This window comes from Ammospiza caudacuta, chromosome 11, assembly GCF_027887145.1.
Source record: "Ammospiza caudacuta isolate bAmmCau1 chromosome 11, bAmmCau1.pri, whole genome shotgun sequence".
Taxonomy (NCBI): Eukaryota; Metazoa; Chordata; class Aves; order Passeriformes; family Passerellidae; genus Ammospiza; species Ammospiza caudacuta.
This window is the reverse complement of record NC_080603.1, coordinates 13,142,267-13,167,521: the sequence shown is the minus strand read 5'-3', so window position 1 is coordinate 13,167,521 and position 25,255 is coordinate 13,142,267. Positions and strand designations below refer to the sequence as shown.

Sequence of the window (25,255 nt, the reverse complement as noted above, 5' to 3'; positions counted from 1 at the left end):
CGTTCAGCCTGGCTGTATCTTTCCACTCTGTAAAATGTAACTGTCAGAACAACTTCAATGAATTGTACAGGCCAACATGTAAGTTTGGTAAAGAACAACTGTTAAAACACATGTCAGAATCCATTAGTTATGTTTAACTTCGAGTAATGCTTGTGTACAGAAGAAAAATGAAATTTTTCTTTCTTTGTAAGCCATTCTACCAAACACTGTAATAGCACCATATTAGTGTACATTAACCAGAAAACAAAACACTGGGAAGAACTGGCCAACTAACAAAGGTCAGACATTGTAAAACATGGATAAAGAGCATCAAGAGGATAAAAGAACTACTAAACGAGATTGTGCTTGAGCTTGGTCAACAGGAAAGGGAGGAATTAACCACTGCAGCTGCCCCAAAATTGTCAAAAGGAAAGGAATAGACCTAACATATCCAGAAGCTCTTTCAAAAATACTCACAGGGGTTTTTTCCCATGTTTTTCCCCACAAAAGCCTTTCAGCACTTTGGGTCAGTGCTAAATAGTACTGACAGCTGTTGTTTATGGTACCTTTAGCCTGCCCAAGATACAGAAGTAACAGTAAGTTTCCCTGAAAACTGAAATGGCTTCATTCACAATTGTGCCAGTTTTCTGCAGGTGACAGGAGAGGATACACAATGGGGTAAATATAAGGACCATCTTTTATGCCATATAAAAGGAAAGGAACTCAGGAGAAGGGTGCTACCTACAGACATCAGTAGGCATGTTTTCCCATGGATAAAGGTACTTGCATTCCAAGAGACACAGTGACACCCTCTGTGCTCTTACTCTTCCACTTTTCTAGGCAAGAGGTGCCAAAAAGTTTTCCACTCCCCAAGGAAGAGTGCTAACTGGTAAGAATTTTACACTAGCTCTGCTCAGGTTCACACAGTTATATAAGTGAAACTCAAGAGAAACACCAAGCAATGATTTCCTAAGAAACATTATTCTTTTGGTCTATTTTTTAAAATTTAAATACCAGATCAAGTGTTCCTTGCTGTAATGAGGCAGTGCTGAATCATAAAATGTCCTGTGCTGAATTGAGCTGGTTTGCAGTGTCTGTCCATGCACTCCTCACTGTGCCCATGCAGCTCCCCAAGGCTGCTGTGACACCAAGTTCCAAATGCACTCCCTGAGCTGCCCTGACCACAGGGGACCTTTACCCAAACATTACACATCAGGTCTCAAACTGGAAAGCACCAGTACCTTCATTCAAAATGGATGTGTCTAACACAGGAAAAACGTACACGTTCCTTTTAGCAGAAGTCCCAGAACTGGAAGGATTTTCAGTGCTCTATAGAGCTGTGAGCCATAGTTGCTAAGAACTTATTTAAAATCCTATTATGGAGGAAAAAACATTGTCTATAATAAAAATACTTCTACAATTCATTACAGCATAAAGAGATTAAATGTTTTGGCATTAAAAACTAATGATAAAAAGATAAGAACTATTGTCATAACATTAAGTAAGCAATTTATACTTTTTAAGGTAAATAACATCAGCATACTTACTTATCCTCATTATAGATGTGGATATTCAGATCAGAAAAATGTTAGATATATGATTAAAAGCTGTAAAAGTGACAATATTTTAAATACAGTATTATAAGCATTTTGTTTCTTAAAAAATGCTGATATTTAAAGTATATAAAACCATGCATCACTTTATAACTACAACTGTACAATTTCAGGCATCTGCTCTAAGTACAGATCTCATCTTACTTCTGTATTGGCATTAGTTTATAGTTGGAGAAATAACTATCTCAAGTATTATATTTGTTATGATGCTCTTAGCTTAATGTAAAGCTGCCTTCCCTAATAAAGATGCCACTTTGAAGATGTGCCAGGAATTTGCACACAGGTTCCTATTACTAAATCTATTTCATACTGGAATATAAATGTGAACTACTTGCTGCAGCACAAGGTGTTTATTAAGCCTATGTGATGAAACAACTGAAGGTACTCAGTGCCACTGAGAAATAATCTCTGTGAACAATGATTTCATTAGGTTAATATTATAATAACAAGCATCATTTTGTCCCTGTGCTCAGTGAAATGAGGGGAGTAATGGTAAGGGGAACAGAGGTTGCATCAAAGAAAATCTGGACTTGAGATACAAGGGAAAGGTCTTTCTCTTATACCTTTCAGAGGCAGCAGGAGTGTTGTTGAACTTTAAATGATGTTCCTGTAAGAACACATCAACCGCTTGCTACAGTCAGAGTTACCAAACTGTTCCAGCAGCTGGGCTGAGAAAAACATGGCATCAAAGTCAGCACTGTTTGTACAATGCCTGCAGAGTGGCCAGGGCACCCTGGAACCTGTCACAAATGGCATTTAATGCAATAGAGTTCACAATTCAGTATTTTAGATTATATTAGCACTCAAATGCATCCTGTCTGCTGGAAAACGAGGCAGCCGAGTGAGACACCACAATATTGGCAAAGCAGGAAAAAGGGAGACAGCTAGAAGAAAAAAAGTGCAGTTTCAAATTACATAATTTCCTTTTGCCACAACAACTCAAGTAATCCACAACCACATGGCTATTTTCCTCCCCCAGTCATCCCTCATTTTCTATCATAAACATCCAGTGACCTGGTCACTACTTTTGACTTGGGCCCTGCTCTTGCAACACTTGCATATTCATTTAAGTTTACTCACACAAGTAGCATCTTTGGTTGCAGTAAGACAATTCATTGGACATGTAAATCTTTTGGGATTGCTGGCTTTTTGTTAAGGTGAAGCAGGTTGTTGAAAGAACTTTGCTCCTGAAAGTTTAACAAGGAATTTTACAGTAGGAGGAAGAAGGAAAGAACAAAGTATTTCACAGATTCTTTAAAAAAAGGTGAAAACAATTTTTAAAAGACTCACTGAAAGTGCTAATGGGAATACAGAAATAATTGCCCTGCCTCCCTTCCAAGGTGCAAAAAGAAGTTGTCCATGTTGTGAAAAGTGAATTTAGAAAATTAAAATTAATATTTCAAACTAACACATTCTTCTCTGTCACACACTGTGCCAAACTGTGCATTATCAGACTTCTGATGTGTTACTCTGAATGATTCATGAAACACTTAACATTATGGATCTCACTGATGCACATCCTGCTGGGATTACTGACACCACATTTCTAAAACTAAATAACCCAATGTTATGCCCACAGGGTGTCCCAAATTCACAGATCTCAGTATTGCAACACATTTTGAAAAATGCAGCCTTGCAGCACCCACTATCACTGGGAATATGTGATTCTAACAAGACATTAAATTCTGGTTCTGTCTGTACATAACCTCTTTCCAAATGGCAACTTAAAACTCAGTTATGCACTGGAAAACCTACGGCCATTTCAGAGGATGGTTCTGCTTTATGGTTCTGGAGGATTTTTGAAACAGCTTTTTCATTGGATTTGAGGTATATCAATTCAGGAGAAAGGTTTGATGCCACTAGCACTAACATGTCTCTCCTAGCTGTAATCAGGTGGTGGCTGTGGGTTTTGTGTTACTTTGTGTTTTGTGGGCTTTTTAAAATGCATGTAAGAACAAAGTTTTCTGTCTTGGCTTCTTAAATATACTACTCTAGTGTATCTACTACCACTGTAAGAGCTTTCTACAGGTGGGAGCAATGAGAAATAAAATCAATGGATGTCAATAGTGGAAGCCCTCTTGTAAATCCGTGCCAGGACGACATCACTCTTCTCTCAACTTCCTCTGCTTTTCACCATCTTTCAGGATCATCCTTCTCAATTAAAAAACCGCTTATATTGTTTTAAATTATTTGACAGAAAGTCTCCATTCAAAAGGCAGACAATTTTATGCTCATAATTCATAAACAGAATTACCCACTAATCCTAAGTAAAACTGTTCTTGATTTTTCACTTCAATATTAAGTATATAAAGCACCGGAAAAGCAAATTTAAAAGGAAAAAAGAGCAATTCCTTTTCTACTCAGAAAAACACAAAGTATTACCAATGTATTACTTAGCTGTGACTAAAATACTTACAGTATTTAAAACTTAAGAGTTTGGGGTGTGCTATTAGGTTATAAATAAATACCAATACCAGTGTTCCACATGACAGACCTGAGTACAGAAGACATGGTATATACAGGTTTTCCTCCTCTGAAACAGACATGTGAGTTCATACCAGTGTCTAGCCAAAAGAAGTCCTTGAGTTCAGTAGGAAGTTTGCTGTATGAAAAACAGAAAATGCGGCATGTGCAGCCTCCAGGTCTCCAAGGAATGAAGCAGCTTCCACTTCCACTTTAGTCAATGGAAATTATGGCTGGATAGATGACAGTGATCAGCATGTGCAGGGTCATTTTTTTAAAAGTCGTGCAAAGAACAACTGCCTATTTTCTTATCACAGAAAATCAGCAGGAGGCATCTCATGAGTAATACACTTCACCAGTAGCAAGTATTCATAGTAATATTTCCAAGTAATTCAATTTAGGTTGCCATAAAATTGAAAAATAAAAACACTTCAAAATTTGCATTAGAATCAATAAACATTTGAAGATAGTTTCAACTTGCATACATAACTTTTTCATCATTACACCACTCAACAGTATAATGCATTTTGCAACTTGAATTAAAATCTACATTACACTGAAATAAATGTATTGTAAAAATCAATTACAAATTGCTTTGGTCTATCTGTAGCTTAATTTATCACCAAAATACAGAAAAATTATCAGGAAATCTGATAAAACTTTAAAATTGCCAAAAGGAATGTGTATTTACTTGTAAATATGTTTTCTTTGTATATAGTATTATCACTTATAAGAATACACTTAATAATAATAATAAATAAATGCTTTATTCCATTACATTGGTGCAATCTTATCTTCACTCCATTAAAATCACTTTTGAAAAGAGTTTGATCCTGTTGTTCTTATTTCCAAGTGATATGTAGAGCTTTCTTTATATCTTATGACAATTTGAACATATTACAATAAACCACCCAAAACCCTACAGAATTTAACAGACAGACTGGCTAGCCAGTAAGATTCCAAGTTTGACAGGGTATATGAGCTCCATTGTCTGAAATTACCTGAAAATTTAAAAATCCTTCCTGAAAACTGTGGAATAAAGAGGAAATGTTAGTAGAAATAACAAGAAAAAAAGAAAGAAAACCAATGATTCATTGTATTGAAAGTAGTAACAGTCATTTTCAAAAGCTTTGCCTCTTCACTCTAACAATGCTTTCTGTATTTCAGAATTTCTATTCTAAGCTTCTTGGAGAAATATGGGTCTTCATTTGATTCATATCCAATAACACAAAAATATCTCCTTTCTTAGAGCAAAGGAAAATAATACAGTCTATTCAGCTGGTGGTCCTACATAGCCTGTCAATGTCACATTACACTGGCTGGCTCTTCTCAAACAGGTGTACTGAGTTTCTGAAACAGAGTCAGAATATGGAAAGTTCTGAGGTGGTTTCTACTCTTTTTGGTAATGATATAATTACAACAACAAACAAACTCCTGACTTAGCTTCCCCTCCATTTGCATAAGCGACTCTGTTGGGGTCGTTCAGTTCGTCAAACAGTCCGGTCTCGATGATTTCCTCCTGCCAGGGTATAGGGACAGCACCTGTCGCAAACTTTTTGAAGAACTTCTTGTCTTTGTCATCAAACTCAATTCCTCGTATTTCAGAGAAGTCAGCAATGTCTGCAACATCTTTGGCATAGACAACTGATGGATCTGGCACAAATGGAGGGTCAACAAGGTTTGCCTCTAACCTGTGGAAATTTATTGTTTTGAAGAAGCTGTGTTTCCTTGGGTCATCGTCTTCATTCCTGCAATAAAGCAAAAGTTTGTCCATCAGTGTGTTTTGCTCTCAGAGGGATACAGGGCTGTCTGTGTTTTGTACATGACAGTACTTTAGATACACATATATAGATACATATATACATCGTGCAACACAATTCCTTTTTTCCTAACCAAGGAATGCTGCATAGTACAACATAATCTGAGCAGCTGAAAACATTCTGATGCCATTCCTGCACCTCTCAGGGTAAATCAGCCCAGGCAGGAGCTGCAGTGCTGCATCTGGGACACCCCACCCAAAGCTACACTTCCACCAGAACTGAACCTACAGCAGGGAGGGGAGGGGGAGTATTGGATGTGCTGTCACACAAGGGAAGTTCAATGATTGGCTCTGCATCTACAGGATAAGAGTATCTGTACTAGAGGGTAAGAATATGTATTAAACTCTAGAATGGGGTATATTGGGTCAATACATCTATAGACCAACTCTGAGCAGCAACAGTCTGAATAGGAAGCTGGTGACAAATGCAAATTCTCATTTTAGCTTAATTCAAAGCATCTACACATATATATCCTAAAACTCAGTTATGTCACTCAAATAAACAATCCCACTTATAGTGACAGTTCATTCAAAGTAACTACTCTTATAAATTAACAAAGATTTTTTTAGGCAAGAGATTCACAGATGATGACGTTAACAAAAGTAGATGTGCCACTGTCACAAATATAATCCTTTATTAATATAGTTAAAACCTAATAATAAAAACAAGAAAGGACTAAATAATTGTAAATGCTTAAGTTAAATAAATCTTACAAAAAACAATTACAGACCTCAGGGAGAACTTCAGCTGTAAAAGAACTAGTGAATTGTTTCACTACAGACCTGTAGAGAGACTTGTGGGATATTTTCTGGTGATAAAAATCATCTGAGCCTCAAACGTGTGCTTGCTGAAGCATGACCAAAGACCACAGCTTTTGAACTGTGCCTCTAGTGTCAAGGCATGCAAAGTCTGAATTTGGAATTCTAGAGAAAGGTGGAGCATAGAGGAGCCCTGTCTTTTCCACACCTATGCATTCTTTCTTTAACATATTTATGGATGCACTGCTCTTGAAAACAGTAATATAGGAAAATCAAATTTGTCTGTGTTTTGGCCCCAGAAAATGGTAGTTCCTAACACAGCTTTTTTCTTTTCCAATCTCTTTACAAAATCAAATTTAGCAAAGTGCAAGCCCTCATGTATTTGTAGACAATGTTATATGAATAAAATGTAATGCAAACCTTTGGCAAGTGTTTTTGTCTTCACAAATGTGCAGAAGCACCATACAGAAGCAGCAGATTTGTGTGATTATGGCAAAATATTTATTTTTTAAAATCTTAATATCCATGCATGCAGAACAGCTCTTCCACCTTGGCACCACTGCCTGTTCCTCATGCTGCCTGCTGTGCTTCTGGCCTGCCTTGGTGCTCCCTGGGCACAGCAGAGATGAAACCACCAGCTGCTCTTTTCAGCCCCTTGCTGGAAAATTGTTACTTTGCACCTCTGCTGCCCAGTTCTTCTGAGCAAGCCACCACCAACCACTACCCACTGTGCACCACCATGAATAAGCAGGATGCCACAACATGAAGAATGGTAGATGCTGCCATCCAGGCATGCTGAGCAATGAAAAATATTATGTTTTCAACCCCAAAGCACCATATGAACAAAATTATGAATGTACAGATTAAGGATCTTGATTTCTGCATATCCATAGGCTTGCATAATCATCTCCTACCTTACCCAGCCAGTGATAACCAAGTACTTGAGAAGCCTGAAATTATTTATTTACATTCACTGTTAGCCTGAAATGCATTTCAGCTGCTGTTCAAATTAACTGGTGTCCTGGGCCACTGGTAAGCCAGGAGTGCTGACTGGGCAGAGGCACTCACAAAAATCTCCCCTTATTTTGCTTTTCCTTTCTGTAACATAAACCAAAGAGCACTAGAAACTGGTGGAGGCAGCAAAATGGATTGCTGCAGTGTTCCTTGTCCTGAAACCATAAAAAGTTAAAAAATGTAAAGCTACATGAATGCCATCTACTGGAACTGAGACATCTTCCAACTAGCTGGAGAGGAACTTGAGCTCATCCTCTGTGAACTGCATTTTTACATAACTTTAATAGGAAGAGCAAATGACCTTGGTCAATTTTGTATTCTTCCATTAAAAAAAATTAAATCACTTTACAGGTTCAGGATTTGAGATTTTAATCTCAAAAAGCTTGAGTGGAGAAAAGGGGCTACATCTTCCCTGAGTTAGCTAGTGAAACCACATCTTCAGTAGAAGAGGGGAGTGTTATAAAAGGTCAGGTGTACAAAATAAAGCTGCCTTTGAGCAGCTTTAACTTATGCAACAGGCAGTGCTGTGGATAACCCAAGCTCTTGTTGTCCTTAGGAGAATTACAGTGCTAATCTTTACATAACACACAGCTGTCCTGAATAGTATCACCCTGTTTAAGAGGTTCATGCATGCTTTTATTCTGTATCATGCCCAGGGTATACATCCTATTTATTGTCTGCCTTCTCCAAGTATGACACATCAGAGGAAAGATATCTTAAACAGCAGAAGATTAAAGATACTATGTGCATTAACCCTTCTGTGTGCATTTCTCATTTTGCTGAGAAGTTATGGAACAAAAAGGAGGCAGAAAGATTGTAAATTATTACCCTGGAAAAGGCAATGTGCTTACAGTAAGTCAATAGTCTGTTACTGGTTTTGTTTCAGACTTGCTGAATGAACTCAACCAACACACAATTCTAAATTTCATTTTCCCCTACTCTGAAATTTGTTTACTTCACAAAGTGCTGTAATTCCAAATGTCTGCAAAGTATGCTGACTTTAAGTTAGAGTGATCTGAATGTTTTTGTGTTAAATTTACTTTTAAACTAAACTTTTAAAACATACTAAAAAAATATAGATTTTGTATTAAACATACTCCATATGCTGAAAACAACTTTTTTCTCCTGCCTTGCACAGTTGCTGGGAAAATTCATCAGGCACAAGAGTGGCTGTCCTCATTTAGCAACAGAATATTAAGAATATGTGTATTAATGATCTATTATCTTTCATTAGATTTATTTCTTTTAGAGAAATGTTTGCCTAACATTTTGAAAAACTGTTTCACATTGCTATGAAATATAAATTTAGAAGACTATCTCTGCTTTCTCAATGAGATGCTTTGTCAATTCCACCTTTAGACTGGAAAAGCACCTGATACATACATCTCTATTTACAGATTATTCAAATAATGGTATATTCTAAAGATAGAAATTATTGGTTTCCTATTAATTTTTCACATTTTTATTATATTTCTTTATTTTGTCTATATTGCAAATGTAGATCTGCAATCTGTCTAAATAGAAATGCACTAAATGATTTATACACACACACAAGCACATATCAGAGGGATCAGAGCTATTACAAGTTAAATATTACAAGGTTTAGCTTTACAATTCTCTTCTTATTGAACATTTCCTTAATACTGCTAAGTCATGGATAAATCCACTAGTGTTCATCAACCCAAAGCCACCTCTGAAGTGCCCAGAAATGTTTTGCTTTATAGGAATTTGTGCCAAATACTCTTTTTCTCCCTGGAATGAGTCAGGATGACCAGAACTTCTACAGCATTTTTAAAAGCACTTGAGCAAGACAGAGGGGTTAAGGTCTCTTCAGTTAGAAGCCAATGATGCAGCCTTGCAAATTAGATATCTGCAGGGAAGAGAATCCACTTTGCAGATCTGGATTTCTGCCCACATCATTCCAGTAAGCACTACAGCCTAATATCTGCATTCAGTCTGCACTAGCAGGGATGCAGGTGGCCACTGGAATATCCTTTTATCTTTAGGAAAGAACGTGTAAGAAAAACCCTTCTGACTCTTTCTCCCAAACCTATATAGAGTCTAACACAGAAAATAACAAGAAGACAACTCCTATGAGTCATTTGGAGTGAGACAGATGATCACACTATTGCAACAATATTCCTTATTTCCATATTATCTTCAATACTTTCCACCTCCTTCTTCCTAGAAGTGAAAGGGAAAATCCATTACTCTGTAGAAAGTGAAGTCCTAACCTATTTTTGCAATGAGGGAAATAACTATATTGTTTGCAGCTTTAATTTCCCTTGCACTGAGACTGAGAAGGCATACCTGCTTCCCAAACGTTCCTCTTTTTTCTTAGCCAAAAACAGCTTGCAAATATCTTTCGCTTCCTCTGTAAAGCCAGCATGTTCAAATTTCACCTCATCTTCCAGAGTTCTTCTTCTAACCTCATCCTTATTGACCTTTTCTTTGAAATCCTTGAATGGTGTTCTCCCAGCAACCATCTCATAAATAGTGCAGCCCATAGCAAACCAGTCCACAGGATAGCTGTAGTCCTCTTCCTTCAGGATCTCAGGAGCCATGTAGCCATTTGTCCCAGCCTATGGCAAACACAGACAGATTTACTTTGCAATGCCAGGACTGAAATGCATACAGTTAAACAGAGTAGTCTATAATTCTTCCAAAATATTAGTAATTCTACTGATATATTTTGTATCTAAAAACCCTGACCTTTTTTTTTTAAATCTAGACTTGGTGAGGTATAACTTTTTTAGGACATGGACCATATCTCTCTTTAAAAATCTTGGCACATAAGAAAACTATCTTAAAGATGCTTTTCAAAGTTGAAATGTCAGTGCAATTTCTACCTAAAAGTGGTTTAATTTTAAATTCATGGCTAGCTTGCTTTCTTCCTCCATTTTATTTTTTTTTTCATTGAAGATATTCTTAGTTTTGTTGTGTAAACATGAGTAGCAATCAACTTGATAAGATTTAAAAAAATACAAAACCCAGGCAAAACAGTCACTGATTCCCACCCTGCGCAAGGGTTATATAATTGGTCCAACACAGGGCTCTGCTGCCAGTGAGAAAATTCTCATCAAGCCAGTAGCTGAGCTGCAATGAGGAAGTTCTCAGCTTCTTCCCTCTTGGTTTCTGGATAAATGTTCTACCACCAAGGGCCAAGGAAAAATCTTAAAAACCACTCTAAGAAAGTAAACCTATGAAAATTATAATTAATAAATTACACACATTTAGGTGAAGGAACAAGTTCATAATTCCCAACTAAAAAAAGATGCCTGAATAAAGACTATTCATAGCACAAATGGCCCCTTCTCTGACAGAAGAAATGGCCACTCTTTGAGAGGGACATGTGCCTGCTTTCTTCCCAGCCAGCCCTGCCACCTTCCCTTGGGGGACAGGCTGCAGGGACTGAAATAGCTCCTGCTGCCTCTGGCCCCAGGGAGCTGATTCACCTGGCAGGGAAGTGGGGGATCAGCTCTCTCTGCTGCACTGTTACATGAGTGAGATGTGGGATTTCAATCACAACAGCATTTCCTCAGCTGAACCCACGTTTACTGCTGTGTCTCATGCTCTATATGATTTATTTCCCAGAAGCAGCTAACAGTGATAACCACATCAGAAGTTGCTTGAACCTCTCATATATTTTTTAAATACTGGGACTGATGTATTACCAGTATAACAATTTAAATCTGTGCAAAATCCCACTAAAGCTTACTCAGGATGGTCGTTATTACTGTATCAGAATACAATCAGTGACAGAGATTCACTCCAAAGCAAAATGGTTAGAAAAAGGTAAAGCTAAGCTCATTTGGACAAATTGTATTTATAAAAAGTACAGCTCAACAGATGAATTTTATTTTATGGGGTTGGATAACCCCTCTGATTTTTGCAAATTTAGGCACAGTACTTCCAAGTCAAGTCTTCCCACAAACTTCAGCTTGTGTCACTACACATCATATGACATATAATGTCTCTACTGTAAATAATGTGTGCAAGAGGTAACATCTTAGCATCAATTAAAACATAAGCCTAACAGACAGAAAATTAAATGCACTTTATTTTCTCTCCTTGTAGTTTGGGGTTTTGTTTTGCTTTTAAGGATATAGAACAAAATCCTCCATATGACTGAAAAATAGAAATGAGATGAGAAGAACAGAAGTATCAGTCAGGTTGAAAGCAAAAGGAAAGGTTAAAAGTGAACAGTTGCCTCTCTCACTAAAGCTACAGAAGTACAGAGGAGCAGCACAGGCACTGCAGCTGCTGACATCATCCCACAGGCAATTTCCACTGCTTACAGTGGGTTTCTCTAACTAAAATATTGAGAGATACCCTGACAGTATTACATTTTTAGGTATGATTGCTGCTCTGTTCAGAGAAGGGGACAAATGTTCAAATACAGACCACAGACCCCAGATCCATCTGGCCTCAGAAAACCTAGAAGGGAGAGGAGAGGTTGAAAGTAGTAGAGAAACTTTGATACAAAAGCTCACTGAGCTCACTGTGGATTAGTAAACATAGCTCTAAATAGGTTTCTGGAACTCTTTTTTCTTTGCTTTTTTTTTTCTCCTTCTGGGAAGCAATAAACATTCTTATTTTTACTGAGATGAAGTTAGGGCATTAATGCCTTGAAGAACTATTGAATCACATTATTATCAAAATGTGCCCTGACAGCACAATATCGTCCTTTTGATAAGAGATTACTTTGCTGCAACTTAGCATCATCACTCAGAACCTGGATACATCTGACATGGAGAAGTCAGAAATCTACTGTCACAGAAGTGTCTCAAGGCAGCTCCTCTCAGACTGTATCTTTCCACTTGTATTTTCTCTTCCACAGCTGTTTTTTCAAAAGAAGTAATTGCCAAGTAAGTTCAGTCTGTTCCGTGGATATTTTCAAGGCAGGCTCCAGCAGGACACACCATCTGGAAGAACACCCTGCTTTGACATGGTGCTTGTGTTTCTCAAGAACAGAGAAAGCAAGGCCATCACCACAGACCACAAAGACAGCACAACCACAACTTAACAGAAAACAGAATGGACCAACAACAGCCTCCCTGCAGGCTAAAGTGACAGGCTGTGGGTGAGCATACACGTAAACAAGAACTAAACTTCCACACTCTAAATTAGTAGCTCTGGAATCTTGAGCTGTTACTGGGCTGATCCAGCTCCCTCTGAGGAAGTCTAGAAACATCATTCCTCTGATATGGCAAACCATTTCTATTCAGAATATAATGAGCTGGTTTTCTCATAGAATATCATCCAAACTCGAATCTAAAACCAAAGCTCTCCCAACCCTGAAGCTGTCCTTCTATTCACAATGAAGGAACAGGCCAAGAAGCAGGAATCTAAACTGGATCTTATAAGATTTGAGATTTTTAAAATGCACTAAAACGTGACAATTTTATAGCAGAAGCAAACACATTTTACTAGTGAACAGGGATTTTTAAGGGGGAAAAAAATAATAAGGAAGGAGAAATACATAAAACTCTATTTTTAACAAAGCAGGAATTTGAAGATAGGAAGAAAAAAGCTTAAATTTTAGTCTTTTTCACCTATTTCTCTATATGTGTAGTTTTGGCAAAATGATTTGTGGAGAAAGATGCTAAAGCCTTTAGCATTTGCCATATTAGAGAACACAAATAAGGAATTATTCAGCACCTGGAAGGACATAGATCCTTCAAATGAAGATTTATTTCTATCTTTGGAGAGTAGGCAGCATTAGAGGGAAGGTAATACCTAACATCCCTACACTAATCATTATGGAGAACAAGATGTAAAAATCAGATCATCTTTCCAGGAACAGAGAGATCCCAGGGCAACAGGAAAGGCAGGAAAGCCTCAGGAGAGGTTTATCTAAGGAGGTAAAACAGAAGTTTTGTGAAGGGAGTTATTAAACTGTACAACTCTCATTAGCAGTGAAACAAAAAATAATGTATTAGGGGGAAAATTATCCACTGATTCCCAAAGCAAAAGTGAAGGAAAGTAAATTACTCTTTGCAGGTGTGGAGTAAACAAGTATACTGTAAATTATATTCTAATGCAAAAATGAAAAAAAAAAAAAGGACAGAAAGCGAAGAAATTAAAAGCTACCACAAAAGATAAATGCATTATTTTTTGAAGGGGTCTATTTCCCACAGACCGGTATTGAGTATTTAATTCAGTTAGAATTATCTGACCATGCCTCAGGATGGATATCACCAAGTATGGGATACTGATATGTCTATAATACAAAAAATCAGGAGGTTTGTATGATTTTGCAGAGGTTTTCATTCTGTACAATTGATAAGTGAATTCAGAAGCTGTATATTAAACAAAATCCACTTTTTCTTACTAGATCTTACTTTACATGGACAAATTTCACTCTTTTAATGGAAACAGAGGAAATAAAAAACACATACTCAAAGTTAATTCCTTTGTTATCAACTCTACACTATTAGGATGTTCAGTGGGTTTTGACTGAGACTAAGCACATTATTCTCTTCTTTCCTGTATAATTCCTGGTAACACAAGGAACCATTTGATCATATATGTTAACTAAGCAAGGGACCTTACAGAGACACAAACACATGATATTACACCTTCACTGACCTGGCAACATCTTATAAAAATATCACAAAGATGACAAAGAATGTTATATTATCCCAACTTTTTACTAGAGACAGAATTCTTATGCCATTGTGGAGGCACAGAACTTTTAAAAGCCTAGTCAATACAACACTAGCTATTTTTTGCTTGCTGTCCATCTAATATTGTCTTTTGTGATAAGCAGGACGGTTTACTTGCATATGCTGCTTGAATTATAAAAATAGTCAATAAATTTAAGTCAATTAAATTTTAATTGCTTTTGACAAAGCTTCACAGATCTACTTTCCCTTTATTTCACTACCTTGAGAACAACCCAAAGATAATTTTTCAGTAATCCTCTAAAATGTAATGAGCAAATGCTGCCCTTGGCTACATTAGCAAAGAAGTTCCGTTGAGTGGAATTATTGCTTTGAGAGTGATTTGACAGGGCATAGTAGAAATGACTCATCTGAAAGTATACAAATGTTTCTTTTGTGAAATGCGATCCTGCGTAAATTTTTCAAAGGTCACATAATTACAATCTTTTAGTAATTCAAGATGTGATGCTGAGAAGCCCTAAGTGCACTCAGACCCCAGTGCAGTGCAGAGGCACCTGGCACAGCAGAGCTGGGAGCAGAACCAGGCCTGCAGTGCAGCAGCTCACACGTCCCTCTGACAGGGGACAGCCCTTCCACAGCGCCCTGTGCCAGTTCCAGCAGGTGCAGGCAGCAAAGACAAACTCTCTGGAGCTTTCAGCAGCACAGAAACAGGCAAATGGGGAGAAATGGGATTTAGGATTTAGATCTTGCTACCTTTTCCCACAGATCTCTGCAAAACAAACTCAATTGATATAACAAACCAAACAGTAAAGCAAATCAGAATGTCTATCTTTTGTTTGCCATGGCACAAGAACTGTTGAACAGAGGAAAAAAAACAAGCTGAGTTTAGCTCTATCAGCTGTTTCCTGGGGCTCGGTCCTTCCTTCCTCCAAGGGGTGCCACTGCCTGCTTTGTTCTCTTGTCCAGCTGTTCCTCCACTCCTTCAGCAATGGCCTTAATAGACCCTGCAGGAATGCAGGACAGACCACAGAAATCTCTTCCCTGCACACAAGCTATCAGGCCCTAGATGTGGAGAACACTGATCTGCCTGTGTCACTCACTTCACCATGTTAATTCTTCTCCCAAGTCACTGTGAGGAGGAACAGAGCATAATTTAAACGAGTTACACAGGACTGCAGTTCCTCCAGTTTCTCACCACATGTTCATACAATAACAAGAAACTAGCTGACCCAATCAGTGGGCAACTGGTTTTGGTTTTTTTTTAAAGAAGATAGAAGTAAATCTAAATAGGGCAAAAGGCACTTGGGAAAGTCACACAGAATAAAGACCCTTATGCAGACTGTTAATGCTTAGCAGAAGGAGGGATCTTTTGATGGGATGGCCCATCATGAATTGCTGGGCTACTGATTCAGGAGAGCACAAGGAGGACTCTTCAGAGTAGCAGGAGAAGATAATGAGAAAGACAATACTGGAGCTTAGGAGCTCAAATCCCATGTTTGAACTTGAATCTTACATAAGCATATGAATCCCACATGCTTATGTAAGATTCAAGATCAAACTTTTTTTGATTTTCACATAAGAACATAATTTTCATAGGGAAAGCTATGTGCTTTTAAAAAAGCCCCCACAGGCAAAAGCACAAAAGGTACAAACCAGATTTTTGCTATATTAGAGAAAAAGAAAAAATGGCCCTGGATTCAAAATCACTAACTGGAATAATATAAAAATCCAGCATTGGCTTTTAATCTTTTAAGTTTGGTCATCAGTAATCACTGAAATGAAGGAAGTTGCACAACAAAAGAGAAAGCCACTCTGTGCAGTAGGGACTGCTCTCTGTGTGCTCCTCCTTGGGAAGAGAAATAGACACAGGTACGACATGGTTTCAGTTTAGATTGATGCTGCATGGAAGTCAAAGGGCTTGAAAAAGGACAATCCAGTAACCAGGCATGGATCTTAACTCTGGATTCTAGAGCAGCTCCCCACTTCCTTCTTGCATGATCACATGTAAAGCTTTGCCTCAGATCCTGACTGGACAGAGAACCTGCTAACACTCCCACCTCAGTGACGTGTCATGAGAGGACATGAGAAGGCATTCTCAGACAGGGAAGCAATCAGACATTATAGGATGGAGCATTTAGGACAAACAAAACACTTGTCCAATCCCCACTTTGCTACCACCTCCCGTTAAGGAGTTGTAAAAAACAGTGAGGTCCCCCTGAGCCTCCTCTCTGCAGTTCCCTCAGCTGCTCCTCACCAGATTTGTGCTCCAGACCCTTCCCAGCTCCACTGCCTCTCTCTGGACACACTCCAGCACCTCAGTGTCTTTCTGGTAGTGAGAAGCCAAAACCTGAATACAGATTCAAGAGCAGCCTCACCAGTGCTGAGCACAGGGGAGCAGTCACTGCCCAGCCCTGCTGGCCACAGGCCAGGATGCCTCTGACCTTCTGTCCACCTGGGCATACACTGGCTCATGTTTAGCCAGCTGCTGACCAACACCTCTCTCTTCCCACTGGGCAGCTTTCCAGCCACTCTTCCCCAAGCCTGCAGTCTGCAGGGGGTTGTTGTGACCCAAGTGCAGGACCCGCTGCTTTGCCTCACTGAACCCTGCAGAAGTGCCATCAGCCCATCACCCCAGCCTGTCCAGATCCCTCTGCAGAGCCTTCCTGCCCTCCAGCAGGTCTGCATTCCCACCCAACTTGGCGCTGTCTGTAAACTCCTGACAGTTCACTTTCTCCCCTTGTCCAGATCATCAGTGAGGACATAAAGCAGGGCTGGTGCCAGGACTGAGCTCTGGGGAACGCCAGCAGTGACCAGGTGCCAGCTGAATGTGATTCCATTCCCCACCTGTCTCTGGGCCCAGCCATCCAGCCTGTTTTCACCCAGTAAAGAGAGCACCTGTGCAAGCCATGAGCAGCCACGCTCTCCAGGAGATGCTGGAGCAAACAGTGACACAGGCTTTACTACAGTCCAGACAGACACATCCACAGCCACCTCCTCATCCACAGAGCAGGTCACTCTGTCGTGGCAGGAGATGAGGCTGCTCAAGCAGGACCTGCCTTTCCTAAACCCACGCTGGCTGGGCGTGATCCCCTGGCGGTCCTGTATGTGCTGCATGCCCACACTCAGGATGATCTACTCCAGGATCTTCTCTGCTACAAGGTCAGGCTGACAGGCTGGGAGTTTCCTGGATGCTCCTTTAGCCTTTCATGTGGATGGGCATCACATTTGCTAAATCCAGCCAACTGGGACCTCCTGGGTTCTCCGGGACTGCTGGGGAAGTCATGATGGGAAGGGACCTGGTGAGCACTTCTGCCTGCTCCCTCAGGACCCTGCACAGATCCCAACTGACCCTACAGACTTTGTGGGTAAGGCTGCATTCTGTAAAGTACATTTCAGAGAGGACAAAAATCTCAAACACCTGGCATGACAACGCACCTCGTAACAACTGCGATTATCAACATTTTTAGGAACCCACTTCTGCTAGTAAAAATATCACCAATTTTACATGTCACACTTCAAAATGTGTAAGAAAAACAGCTGCAAGTTCTTCTAATTCTGAGTAAATGAAGAGCTGTCATTTTTCAAAGAGCAAACGAAGAAGAAATTTTTACAGAATCTTATCCAATAAGAATGCCATGTGATAGTGAACAAAGGTCAACTGTAGAATAGCTTGCTGAGTTATTTTTTATTTCACAAGTCTAAACCCTCCTCCTGCTTTTCAGCTGCCTGGAAATTAAACTGTTAGTTTCAGGAACATCTAAATAGATTTCCTTGTGTTTTCCTAAGAAATAGAATCTTATAATAAACAAACATACAGGAGGGCAAAAGGACATTTTGAGTAAGATTTTAACCAAAACATGTTTTTCCTATAAAAATATTATGATGTCCTTCAAATATATAAAACATAGCACAGGAAAACTGTGAAGAAGCCCGAAACCTCTGAAGATATGAATGCACTTTTATAAATACTACAAAAATATGTTTATGTTATTTTTCACAGTTATTATGTCAATATTTAAGCTCTCTGGCTAGCACATGCATCTGCACAAAAGTTCTTCACAATTTACATGCAACAGTTGCTTTTCACAAAAGCCATACCCAGTAAGGGCAGAAAATTCTTCCCTAAATAAACAGCAAATACACACTAACTTCTGGAAAAATGGAATTAACTGGGGATGGAAGCTCCTCATTTCATATGCAAAAAACCCCTAGGGCTAGAATCAAACTAGAACACAACAGACAGAACACTTTGCCTGTGTAAAAGCCATCTTTGCAGGCTCTCAGTTTCTCCTTGTTGTCTATTTCAATTATGTAAGACAGAGAAAATAACAATATTTAAAAAGCCATAATTTTAAGATACAAACTAGTTCCTGCAGGATCTGATCAACACATCAGATGAGATGCAACAGGCACATTTATAGGAAGTCATAATGACATTTAAAGTCCTGAATAGTTTTATTACCACTGGAGTTTGTGTTTCCAGCAATGTCAGTAAGAGCTCTGCCTGACTAAATGTGCATAGACACATTTCCTGGTAGATTGCACAGGTGCATGTAGCTATCATGAGAGGATCCCTTATAATCCATGTATGTTTAATGAAGGAAAATTACATTGTAAGTAGCTTTAAAATGTTTTCTACTTTTATTTTCAAGACTGTTCTTATTCAAACTTGTGTATTTTAATTTATTCTTGTGATTTCTTCTTTCTAGGGACAACTGGCACTTCACAAAGTCAAATCAGCAACTTAGTAAAATTAAATTATTACTGTATCAATTACTTACAACTACAGTATAAGTTTGAAGTACGTTCACACAGAAAGCTGGATGTTTCTCCTTGCTGCTTTAGCAATGAAAAGAGAGGGAGAAAACTAAGGCTAGGTATCCAACTCTTTCAAGATCTTTGTAAGGAGCACTGTTTCTGAAAGCAAGGTATTTTTATTTTTAATAGTTATGACCAATTGGTATGGAGCACACAGGTGCCTTCAAAAGGAGTGTATGTAACAGCAGTACTTAAAGGATACCAAGGCTACTGCTTCAGTTACATAAGTATTGAATCATCAGTTGCACAATGCTTTTCTGAAGTGTAAACACACTTTATTTTTTATTAAGACCATTTGAAGTTATCCATCTAAAATTCAAAAAACCTTTCTACCCACAAAGAACACTTTTTTGGCTGATGAACAGTACATAAACATTATAATTTTGTAGAAATCCTCAATGAGAAAACTTGGAAAATGTCTAAAACAGGAACTCATTAACAAGCTTATTACTTGTGCCATGTGATAACATAATCACCTAATAAGATTTACAAAAGGGATTAATGGATCCTTCAGCTGATGTATGGATGATGTGCATTTATTCATACATGACCAGACAGGAATTTTTTTCTGCTTTGAAAGCAGAACAAATTTAATCTTTAATGGCTTATACAGCTATGAGAGTGCAAAAAACTTTCAGAATTCATCAAAATAGTGTATTTTTGCAATCTTTAATGAAATGAATGCACAGATAAATCTTTATATTATATACTAGAGATCAGTAGCAATATCCCTTAATTAGTGACTGAAAATTGTAAACCTTAAATTGTCAGTTCAAACCATCATCCAAAATCTAGAAACAGCTTTATGATATTAGGCACTCAGATATCAGTACAATACAGATTTGGCCTGCAAGGAATATATATTCTGCTTTAGCTTATAAAAATGCCCTTATAAAACTGTGTCCACAAAATGGTGCAACTGATTAAATTTCATTTGAAAAACCTTGGAGCCATACATTCCTTTGGGTGAAAAATGAAAAGGTGACATGTATAGGTTTGGTAAGTGATAACGATTTGGCAGTCATACTCAAACAGCATGTTATGATGTAATTTTTCAGATAATTTAAAGTCAGAATGTCACTACAATTAGTAGACAAAAAATAACAAAACCATTTTTCCTTTCTTACAGGAGGACATGGTGAAGCTTAATGTAAATTTTGTAAATGTGTTCTTTGGTCTTCCTGTGTATGACATGAGTATAAATAATAATAATATCCAGTTCTCATATAACATTTTTTAGAAGCTTTCAAATATGACTATTTTACAAAAATGAAAATAAAAGGGAATTATTCATTTAACTAGTTTATAGTTATGATACAAACACATACACAAAAAATCTTTTTCTTCCATGTCCTATTTCAACGTAATGTATGAATAAAACTGCCTTTAACTGAAATTCCTTAAAAAACATTACAATCATGTAGCACATTATTCATTGCAGTTTTTGCTTTAATAAAAGCAACTGTATAATGGTGACTAGAGCTTCTAAAAATGACAAAAGAAAAGGCACTAACATTTTGATGGCTTCACAGAAGGTAAGGCAGAATAACACCTTGTCCAATATTGCTTTGACATTCTACTCTACTACCACAGAAGTGATTACATATTGCTAAAGACACTCTTCAATTTTGAGGTTTTTTCATTTTGCCAAACTCCACATATTTAAAAGTATGAAAAATTGCCCTTTGACAAAACTATTTGTTCTGATCCTAGTTAACTGCATGCCTCTTGCAAAGCCCAATCAAGTTTACACCTTTGGGTTCACTGATGCAAATGCCAAATTTACAAACAAAACAACATTCTCATTTCACATAAGCTCTACTGAAAAACCTGCCTTAGCTTGCACAGAAGCTGTATTTTTGTATCCAAAACACCATGCAGTTTAATTTTAAAATTATTTACTATTTATACATACAGCAATGTCTACATACTCCTTCATCAAGAACTAAAACCACTCATAATACAAACTTCTTATATTGCCAGGGAATGAAAAGATCCTTCAAAAGTACTGAATTTAACAACATCAAAGGATGTGCACTCAAACATGATGTAGAAGGCCATCAGTGGGTCCTCTCTTCCACTGAATTTCTAATGTGAACTTGGGGAGTTTAACACAGACCAGTTTATAATGTGGCTTTCATTTCTTCATTTTCCTTGTGTATTTCAAATACATTCTCTCATTATGCACATCTTTAAGTTCCAGATACCTTGAGAGAAATATGTCTTTTTCACAGTTAAGCAATACATATTTTTTTTTGTGTAAATCTCCTGACATTATTATATATCCAAGTTAGTTTGGGATGACCAGAGGCACAGCTGAAGTGCTGCACAATCTAATTCACAAAAATTCTATTTGGTCATCCATGTTTTTCTTCCTACATGTAGACAGGCATGGACATTTACAAACTGTCAAGTCTGCTAACTGTTTCAGGAACTAATTTGTGTGGGGAAGGAGGGCTGGAAATAACTTATCATGCAGCACCACACACACCTGCAATAAAATCAGTAGCATCACTTAAGAGTAATGTGTAAGAAACTATATTCTCCTAGAAGCAAAAGCAGAATACAGAGGAGCCATATCTTTGACTGCTGCTCATTAAACAATCAATTAAATCCCTGACTATGCAGTATTCCATAAAGCACAAAGCATCTGCCTCTCTACAGTCATTGGTTCAAGAACTTAAGAGAAGAAGGTCAAATAGATTCTACTGTTTCTGTACAAAAGAAGTTATTTTACCACATGCAGCAGCTAAAGAGTTAATCAACCAAATCTTCTTAGGACCTGTCTCTCAGAATGAAATGACTACATTTGGTCTTTAGCACAGAATCAGTTCCGGGGAATTAAGTCTTGGTCTCATAAGGCATTAGAAATAGAATGGCTGCACTTCCCACTGCCCACGTTAAAGAATTTGTACTCACCCTCTGGGTGATGCTCTTTCCCTCTTTGACTTGCACTGCCAATCCAAGATCAGACAGTCTGCAATTCCCATTATCATCCAGGAGGACATTCTCTGGTTTCATATCCCGGTACACAATTTTGATGGAATGGAGATGCAGAATCCCACAGGTTATCTGAGCTGAGTAAAAGATGATCCTTTTCATTTCCAAACCCCTTTCTCCCACATTGTAGATGTGATACTTCAGATCCCCTCCATTCATGAGGCTCATAACAAGACACAGATGGGTTTTGGTCTCATAGGCATAAGCTAGTGTGACTATGAAAGGGCTGTTGACCTTCTCCAGGATCTCTTTCTCCAGCAGTGCCATCTTCTCTCCACTTTTCTTTTTCAACCTTTTCTTATCCAGTTTCTTGCAGGCATACATCTTGCCAGTATTTTTGACCTGGATGGCACAAACCTAGAGAAGATGCACATGGAAAGGTAATGAAGGAATTTTACACAGAGAGTGGAATATTAAGGGTAGTGACAGACAGGAACTGGGCAATCACTGATGCCTATCAGTAGCTGCTGATGCTAACTTCTATGAAGAATATACCAGCACAGAAAACAAGAAAAAACAAGTGCACAATCAGTTCTGTTCTGGACCAGTAGTTTATCGTGGCCCTGAGGCAAAGTTCTTGAGGATGCCACTAGTAGGCATGTATTAGCAAATAAGAGGAAAAGGACAAGAAAAAAATCTGTAACCATGAGAATAAGGAGCATATACAGATGGCGTCTGTACAGTTAAACTCTCTTGACTCACAAAAAACCTTCATAGAGAAGTTTGGGAACAGATCCTGATGGGTGCTTTTCCCTAAACCGCAGCTAGGAATTATCTGGGAGTGTGTGAGATAGCACAGGCTAAAATGATGTCAAGGAGTAGACTTAGCTCACTACATGAACATTTATGCAAGTTTTTGTAAAGAAGCCTGCTTTTTAAACTAGCATAGATACAGAATATAAAAATGTTAAAGTAGCTTTTTACCAACAAGAGCCTCTATCACAATATAAATAACCCAGCCTGATTTCTGGAAAATGGGTAGTCTGGAGGGGCACATTTTACAAATCTTCATAGAGTGGCTTAATCCACTGCTCTTTGCAAACCCACCTGCTAGTCTTGAAAGGGGAGAGATGACTCACATCCTTAAAAGTACAAGCTCTTACCTCTCCAAAGCCACCTTTGCCCAGCACTCGGAACTCAGAGAAGTATTTATCAGTTACTGGTTGCTTCTCAAACACTTTCCATTGGATGAATTTGTCATAGAAGGGGCTGTTCTGGAAGTCCTGGAAAGGCTTGTCTTTAAAGAAGACTTTGGTTTCCTCCTTGGCCAGTTGCACGATGTTCTCATAGTCTTTTACAGTAGCTGCTTTGCATTTGCTGACCAAGTCAGAGCTCATGAAAGACAGATAGTTTCTGCCGCCTTCCTTAAGAAAATTGGTGACCATAATCTCCATGCAAGCGCTCTTGATATTGTCCTCTGCCAACTCCCAGCTTGACACCTCATCCAGGAAGTCTCTAGCTACCAAATATTCTGGCACTGTCTCTAAGAAGTCTCTGAAGAATTTCTTGCCAATGGGCTGCTGCTCACAGATACTGTCATAATCACCAGCAACAGACTCTCTGTGCTCTTTGCAGTCCTCAATCTTCGGCAGCGAGAGGCTCTTACGCCTCTTTTGCATTTCCTTGGTGTCTCCTTCTCCACTCTTCCTTGCCTGGAGGTAGGCAGTGTTGGCAATCAGGTTGTCGAGCCCCCCCATGTCACACATCTTGGCAAGCCCTTGGGGTGGCAGAGCCTGGTTCAGACAAAATGAGTAACTGGTCCAGGAGCTGTGCTGTAGCTGCACTGCACTTCTCCCTGCTAGTGGTGTGTGAGGGCTTCTGAAAAACACCAGGGAAACTAACTGCTTTTGCATTAAATACCTCTCAAGGATTTTCACTAAGTACCTTTAGGTATAGGCACCATTTGTGGAAAGTGACTGGTAAGAGGTTTCTCTGTAAGAAGCTTTGAGTTTGCTATGTATAGCTGAGGGATGACACCCTAGGCAAACCTTCCCACTGGCAGTACCAAGTGCACGTGGTTCAGCTGGTGGTTTTCAGAATGGGCCCTGATAACCTTTAAATGTGCCAAGATTCCCTCTACATGCACTGTCCCTGGCTGCTGGGAACATGCAGAGACTCATGGCTGCAATAATACATGCACTCCCTCCAACTCGAAGCACTTTGGCCGCAGTCAGCAGGACAGGCCTGGATCTCCCCTGGTCGATATCAAACACCAGCAGACTAACAACTGGTTTTATGAAAAGCTTTTATCACAAATCTGCCATGCCTAAAAGATCTTGATATAGATGAATCCCACAACTCATGCTTTGAGCATTCACACCTCCAAAGCTCAAGTTATATTCAACATCAGTGACTGAGCCTCACAGACAGTTCATGCAAGCCCTGCTGCCTTGCGTGGCTCTGTCTGAGCAGATTACATGCAGAGGCTAAGAACTGCCACTGGTCTAAAAATAATGATCCTTCTATATGAAACAACATGGCTCTGACTTCATCTCCTACCCACAGAAAAAAAGAAAAACACTTCAAGTGAACAGCCAAATCTTGCCAAGACCCTTCCATATGTTGTTTTGGCCTCAGTTTATTTTCCCTGCTGAGCTTTATGACAGAAAGTGGTTGGATAAGAAGGTGGCAACAACATATAGCTGAGGTGACATCAACAAAGGGACAAAGCTGATTATAATCAAGTGAAGGCAAATTCCACCTGCACTGCTGCCTACCAGAAGGCATTTTTTTCCCTTCAAAAGAATAAAAATTATGTGTGGCACTCACTAGGCTAAGTCTCCTTCTGCTGTGGGGTCAGGTGGTTTGGCTGTTAAAACTTTCCTTAAATATAAGGAAAGTATTATGAGAACAAGAAAAGAAGTAACACTGGGGTCAAGCTGTGCTCTTGAGGTCAAGGTCAAGTGTCTTTTTTCTTTTTTCACAATCTTACAGCAAGCTGAAAAGCTGAATCACAAAAACTAAACATCAAGAGTAATAACAGGCACCTTTCAGACTCCCTACAATAAGTGTTAAGCCCTTCTTGGCATTTTGCCATTCTACAACCATGCAGTGTTTTGTTTTTACATGCTTAATCCTGTCCACACTGAATCCATTTGACATAAAACTCGTGCTTGCACTCTACAGAATTGCCATGGAGGTGTTTCTCTAGGAGTGATGGAGAG

General features: G+C 38.7%; 1 protein-coding gene across 1 annotated transcript; it reads right to left on the bottom strand.

The window, feature by feature from the left end:
- Window positions 1–4,654: 4,654 nt before the first annotated feature.
- GRK7 (G protein-coupled receptor kinase 7) lies at window positions 4,655–23,812 on the bottom strand. The gene is made up of 4 exons (XM_058812290.1): window positions 23,195–23,812; window positions 22,011–22,448; window positions 9,958–10,229; window positions 4,655–5,803 (listed from the first exon to the last, which is right to left on the bottom strand). The coding sequence occupies exons 1-4, from the start codon at window positions 23,795–23,797 to the stop codon at window positions 5,470–5,472; spliced, it is 1,647 nt and encodes a 548-aa protein (XP_058668273.1). The 5' UTR covers window positions 23,798–23,812; the 3' UTR covers window positions 4,655–5,469.
- Window positions 23,813–25,255: the final 1,443 nt, after the last annotated feature.

Bases quoted from the DNA above. Each gene is read 5' to 3' on its own strand.
- GRK7 (XM_058812290.1), bottom strand. From the start codon at position 23,797: ATGTGTGACATGGGGGGGCTCGACAACCTGATTGCCAACACTGCCTAC. The intron at 22,449-23,194 runs GTAAGAGCTTGT...CATCTTCTCTAG, and splicing joins GCAAAGGTGGCTTTGGAGAG to GTTTGTGCCATCCAGGTCAA. The intron at 5,804-9,957 runs GTATGCCTTCTC...GCTTTATTGCAG, and splicing joins GAGGAACGTTTGGGAAGCAG to GAATGAAGACGATGACCCAA.